This window comes from Neofelis nebulosa, chromosome 3 (assembly GCF_028018385.1).
Source record: "Neofelis nebulosa isolate mNeoNeb1 chromosome 3, mNeoNeb1.pri, whole genome shotgun sequence".
Taxonomy (NCBI): Eukaryota; Metazoa; Chordata; class Mammalia; order Carnivora; family Felidae; genus Neofelis; species Neofelis nebulosa.
The window spans coordinates 124666099-124672858 of NC_080784.1; the positions used below are offsets into that span (position 1 = coordinate 124666099).

At 43.2% G+C, this 6760-nt stretch overlaps 1 protein-coding gene across 4 annotated transcripts in view; it reads left to right on the forward strand.

Moving 5' to 3' along the window:
• Positions 1–6126, forward strand: part of TSPAN5 (tetraspanin 5) — a 177370-nt gene extending 171244 nt beyond the window's left edge. For all 4 annotated transcript variants that reach the window (XM_058721850.1, XM_058721848.1, XM_058721847.1 and 1 more), the window contains 3 exons: positions 1320–1367; positions 1466–1582; positions 3947–6126. In XM_058721850.1, coding sequence (XP_058577833.1) covers positions 1320–1367; positions 1466–1582; positions 3947–4012 — 231 coding nt within the window. In that variant the 3' untranslated portion in view covers positions 4013–6126. The remainder of the gene's footprint in view (positions 1–1319; positions 1368–1465; positions 1583–3946) is intronic.
• The last annotated feature ends 634 nt before the right edge of the window (positions 6127–6760 follow it).

A 6760-nucleotide genomic window follows, 5' to 3' on the forward strand; every position in this document is an offset into this window, starting at 1 on the left:
TTCAGTTGCAATGATGATAATAACTGTAGTTGGTATTTGAGAAAAAGATAAAATATTACACCTGTGCATAACCCCTTCTACCATGACTTTGGTTGTATTTTGGGTCAAATCATGTGACTGGGATATGGGATGTCTTGAGATACAAGTGTCTTGTCGTAAGTTAAAAGCCAGGAGTGAATGTTAGAACAAGCGGGAGAATTTGCTTCTGCACATGTCCATCCCCCACTCTTCGGCCTTCTGGGACATCAGTCCAGGCAGCCTCCTCCAGGCCGCCCTTCTCGAAATCAAGTGGAGCCCAGTGAGGGACACTGAACTCGTCAGCAATTTCCCCATGGAGGGTGTAAGGTGTGGGGCTCTTTAAAAGAGGCCATGGTCTTCGGGTGGAAAAGTAGTTCTCTGAGGGCTTCAGAGGGGTCTCTGGGCTATTACTCTTGGTCTGAAAGAGACTGAGAATCAGAAAGGACTGTGCTTCCCTGCTCTGAGACCCTGCCAGGAAGTCCACCTTTCCTACTGGCTAGTTTCATGCTCTCTCCTCTGAGGAGGGCTCACAGGCAGGAGAGCACCCAGTACAGAGCCCTGGGTGCCCACGCAGGTACTGGCTGGCAGGTGCAAATTATTCTGTCTCCAGCTCCTGCCCTGTGTTAACATTCCATCAGAAGTATGAAGCGTCTCTGAAGGCATTATGGTCCCCTTTTGACTACTGATACTCTGGGTAGAGAGTTTTCATTCCATAAATGCCAAGCTAATAAAATCCACCCCGTACCCTGCAGAGGGGAAAAAATAAACCTAAAACCGCAGAACCCACGTTTCTTGTCAGACCTGTGAAATGTCAGGGTGTCTGTCCATGTGATGTGTTGTCAGCACATTGTTTTGTTTTTAATTATTAAAGTAATGCATTCTCATTGAAAAATCCTTTAAGTGATACAGAAGTATATAGATTAAAAAGCAGAAGTCCCCCCTCCAAAGAGCATAAGTAAACATGGTCAGTGTGCCCTTTACCATGGTTTTATCTATGTCTTAGTTTTCTGAACCCCATATGCTTCCTGAAGTTGTCAATAACATGCTTGCTTTTCTTATATTTCCCGAGCCTCAGTTTTCTTCTTTTGGAAAAAAGAAGGCATATTTTAATACTTACTTCTGAGAATTTTTATAACAATTACTTAGGATAATACATAAAAGTGTTTAACATGGTACCTAGGACATCTCCATGCCTAAGCACGCAGTTTATTAACGACACTTAACAGGGATCTTCTGCTAATTCTTAGGTGGGCTTCCTGTCTATTGAGTGAATTTCACTTTTCTGTTTTCTTCCTCCCCAGGAAGATGTCATCAACACTCAGTGTGGCTATGATGCCAGGCAAAAACCAGTAAGTGGAATCTCATCTTGTCACTTAGCACAAAGGGTGTTTCTGAGGAGCTTTTGAACTTGCATGGTGACACTGTGCTCTCCTCTTCCCTTGTGAAGGAAGTTGACCAGCAGATTGTTATCTACACGAAAGGCTGTGTGCCCCAGTTTGAGAAGTGGTTGCAGGACAATTTAACCATCGTGGCTGGTATTTTCATAGGCATTGCATTGCTACAGGTAAGACCAGGCTCCTTTATGGATGTCACAGAGAAATGATGCTCTGGGAGAGCCCTTCCCAGGACAGGAGCTCTGCTTAATCACCTTAACATTACAATTTTTAAGACACATTCGAAGGCTGGGAAACAGACCTAAACTATTGGGTTTATATTTTATTTAAAGCCCATTTTAGATGCTACTATCCTGAAATACTTCAGGAAATCTTTTTTCCTTTCCAAGATGGAGAAATTGATTGGGTTAGCAGTTGTCTGCTGACATTCCAGTGTTTCCATGGGCAAAATAATACTGTATTGTGACAGTTGGGGCAGGTAGGAATGGTCAGAAGTAGATCCCAGTGGCAACATTAAGACTTTTTAGAATTTCACACACATCCAGTGTTCTGTTCTCTCTCTGGACCACCTTGTCAAAATGCTAGTGAGGAAAGGAAGACACCCACTTTTCCTCCTAAGCAGCCCCAAGAGCTGAGGTTTTTATCTTGTAGAGATGTAATACTTTTCTTAGAGGGTCACAAATGGGGCACAGTGGTTGAAAGAGATTAAAGAAGTCCTAAATAAATGGAAAGCCGTTCCGTATTCATAGATTGGAAAACTTGATTTTGTGAAGGTGGCAGTACTCAAATTGATCTACAGGTTCAATGCAATCCCTTTCAAAATTACAACTGCCTTCCCACCCCCACCCCGCCCCCAAATGGACAAGCTGACCCTAAAATTCATGTGGAAATGCAAGGGATCGAGAATAGCAAAACAAATTTGAAAAAGAACAGAGTTGGAGAATTCACACTTTCCAATTACACTTACTACAGAGCTGCAGTAATCAAGATGGTACATAAGGTTGGATCCACAGATCAGTGGAAGAGAATTGAAAGTCAGAAATAAGCCCTACGTCAATGGTCAGTTGATTTAAAAAAAAAAAAAAATTTTTTTTTTAATGTTTATTTTTGAGAGAGAGAGCGTTAGGGGAGAGGAGTGGCAGAGAGAGAGAGGGAGATACAGAATCTGAAACAGGCTCCTGGCTCCGAACTGTCAGCACAGAGCCTGACACAGGGCTCAAACTCACCAACCATGAGATCATTACCTGAGCTGAAGTCAGATGTTTAACCAACTGAGCCACCCAGGTGCCCCTATGGTCAGTTGGTTTTTGACAAGGGAACAGAAATCAGTCAATGGGAAAAGAATAGTCTTCTCAACAAATGGTGCTGGACCAACTGGATACCTATAGGTAAAAAGAATGAATTTGGGCTCCTACCTCACACCATATATAAAAATTAACTCAAAATAGCTCAAAGACCTAAACTTAAGAGCTAAAGCTATAAAACTCTTAGCTAAAGCTAAAGACAGCGTAGGTGTAAATCTTTGTGACCTTGGATTAGGCAGTGTTTTCTTATATATGACACCAGAAGCACAAGCAACCACAGAGAGTACATAAGTTGGATTTCATCAAAATTTTAAAACTTGAGTGCTAAAAATGATAAGAAAGAGAAAAGACAACCCACAAAATGAGAGAAAATACTTGCAAATCATTGTGTCGGATAGGGGTCCAAAGTCTAGAATATATAAAGAACAACTCAACAATAAAAAGACCAGCCCAATCTAAAGATGGGCAAAGAATTTGAATAGATATTTCTCCAAAGAAAGTAACAAATAGCCAATAAGCACATGAAAAGATGCTCATCATTAGATATTTGAGAAGTTTAAATCAAAACCACAATGACCTAGCACTTCACACATGCTAGGATGGATATAATTAAAAAGGAAGACAATGATGAGTCTTGGCAGGGATGTGGAGAAATGGGAACCGTAATACATTGTTAAAGGGAATGAAAACAATAGAGTCACTGTAGAAAACAATTCGGCACTTGCTCGGAAAGTTAAACGGAGTTGCCATTGTGACCCAGCAACTCCACTCCGAAAAGAACTGGAAATCTGCTCACTAGAAAGTTGTACAGGGACATCCATAGCAGCACTATTCATAATAACAAAAAAGTGGAACCAGTGTAAATGTCCATCAGCTGCTGATGGATAAACAACATGTGGTTTATCCATAGAATGGAATATTAGTCAAGTCATCAAAAGGATTGATCTTGAGTGGTTGCGAGGGATGGGAGAAGAGGAATGCCTGTGAATAGGTACAGAGTTTCTTTTCAAGGTAATGGAATGTTCTAGAATTAGACAGTGGTGATAGTCGTACACCCTTGTGAATATACTAAAAACCACTGATGTGTATACTTTAAAATTAGGGCATGTTTTGTAGTGTATGAATTATGTATCAATTTTAAAAATGAAAGAAAAGAGATTCATTGACCTAGGAAAAGCCTAATGATGTTTTGAGTTTCACTGTTTGACTCTCTTTTCCTTCCTTTCCCAGATTTTTGGGATCTGCCTGGCCCAGAATTTGGTTAGTGATATTGAAGCTGTCAGGGCTAGCTGGTAGGGCCCGGCAATGCTGCTGCAAAACACTGGACAGACCCAGCCTTCCTGCCCCTCCAGCGTGCCCAACCCAATCCATGCTGCACGGACCCTGATCACAGAGGCATCTTGCAATCTCACCTGATGGAGCTGCCAAGAACTTGGTTTGGGGGAGGGGGGTGGTGCAACTGGGAAATGCTGCTCACTGACAGAATTAAACAGATAACCAGTATGAAAGTCGTTGAGCCGTGAATCTCTACTGTAGCCATGAATTTGTGGATGGATACTTACCAAAAAAAGAAAAAAAGGGAGGGTGAGGGACCCAGATGTACCTGAATTTGTGGAACACACAGTCTCGTTCTCCACTTCGATAACTGGAGGGCTGGAAGAAGCAGTTTTGTTCTTTGTCACACCTTGAAGGGACTGCTTTCTGTTCCATGGCCTAAAGAAGTACATCTTTCCTAAAACTCAGCCCCTTACCTGGGGGGGCTGTGGTGTTTTGGGGCACCCCTTCACTGTACATTTCAAGGAACTGTTAACAACTGTGATCCCAAGAAGAAAACAGCTTGTCTTCGGGGTTCAGAGTTTGTGACCGCATTCAGCAAGTAATGCGGGTGGGCATGCGTGGTCTCTCCTGGAGTGTCCCTTAGAAGGGACGTTGTGTATCCCACGTGCATGGAGTAAGGGCAGCAGGACACTTTGTGATGCTGAATTTTAGCAGGACAGATCGTTGTTCTAAGTAGGCCTGAGCTTTATTTATCAATGACATTCAAGGAGAAATTGAAGTTAATGAAGAGGTTATTGGTTAACATCCCTTACCCCCGCCCACCCTATTAGTTGTTGGATTCTTTGGAAACTCTGGAATATTCTGGGTTTTGTTTGGCTTTTTTTGCGTTTTTGTTTTTGTCTCCCAAAAGTGAGAGCTGGGATGCAGTTTCTCTTAAAGTGTTTTCTTACTCAGCTCAATGTTAATTTTTTGGTATAATTTCCCTGCATGATCTGTGAACCTGAATCCACCAGCTCCTTTTCCTGCCATGTCTCCCACGAACATTTATAAATGTTATTTGGTCGGCATTTCACTTCATAGGTTCCCGGCCTTGAGAGGTGTGGCGTGTCCTCCCTGGCTGCGAAGCGACTGGTAAATGCTTCCACAGACTCGATAGTCCCTTTACCCCATCAGTCTCCGGGGCCTCATCCACAGCCCCCAGTTTTCTCTTTGAATGGAATTGAACCTAATGCTGAGACAGTGTTGACTCACAATCAAGAAATTTATAATTTCTTTTCCCCTTCTGGTTTTACTTTGCTTTTATTTAACAACAACAACAACAAAAAAGCATGGCCAGAGCTCCCTCCTAGTGCAGACTAGCCATCAGGATGGTAACAAAGCACAAATACTTAGGAGGGAGGGGCATTGATGGGGCAAGTGTTCTGTGACCCAAGGTCGGACACCACTTCCAGGTGCTGCCGCTCATCCTTACCCCCACGAAGGTGGGGAGGGATGAGTCCTGCCCCCACATTTTAATCCAGCTGGTATCCACCAGGATGCCACTCTCCTGGGGAGCAGACATCAGCCTGTGGAACGGCGGGAAAACCACAGGTACATTTTACGGTGATGCCACACTTGCCAGCACAAAACTGGGCAGCTAGCATGCTTTGTGGAAATTTAGCAAGCTTTTCTGTTTTAGCCCCATGTTGCATCGCTGTGGCTGATGAACGTGTCAATCTGCTCAGAGAAAAGACAGAAATTCTTTGAAAACTGTCTCCAGAGTGTGGGTGTGTGTGGCTGCATGTGTGTTTTTGTGTCTCTGTGTAGTTAGAGATGTTCATTCCATCTTCTGGCTGTAAGATGATTTTATGTCATCTCTGCCCCCACGCAGTTGTCATTCTGTAATGTCATTCCAACACGGAGAAGACTCGAGCCCCGCAATTGGCACTCTTGTCTTTATTACCTCATTCTCCGGTGAACTCCCTCTGACCAGTTGATTCAGAATCAGGCAGGATCCCCTCCCTTTGGCACATCCAGTGAAAGGCCAAACGGCAAGTCCAAGTGCGTTCTAAATTTTAATTAGTCACCCTTTATTTTTTACACTTGAGAGTGGTTGTAATTAAGGCTGTCATTAATAAACTGGTTCTACCTTACGTGGAGTTCTGTCTTTCTTCATTACTTGTCTTGGAATTGCAGAATTCTCAAATCCAGTGGCTCTCAGACTTTAACAGGCATCAGAATCAACCAGAGGGCTTGCCGAAACAGATTACTGGGTTTGCCCCATCCCCAGAATTTCTGATTTAGGAGGTGCGTTTCTGACAAGTTCCCTGGTGATGCTGTGCGTCTTAGATGCACAGTTTGAGAAGTACTGCTCTGATCAGCTCTCTAAGGGGGAAAGGGACATTTCGGGGTTGGGGAGGGAAAAGTCCCTTTGTGCTACTGGGTGCAGATAGAGAGGTGGGTATGTAGGAACTGTCTGTCCTTGAGGTCATTGTCTGCTGGTCACAGTCACCTGGGGACCACGTAGGATGCAGATCATCAGGCCTTGCCCCTGGCAGTTTGGGAGGGCATGAGCCAGAGCCTATGCTTTTAAGAAGCTCCTGTTAAAAATTTAATGCACAGTGAAATTCGGGACTCATTATCTTGGTAATATTCACAACTTTTTTCTAAGAAAATAATTGCTAGTAGTCCCTGAGAATAAGAATCTTAAAAACCCATTTGAAAAATGCTATTGTAAATGTCCTTTCATTGTGAATTACCACTGTCGAAAGACTTGTCTTTAAAACT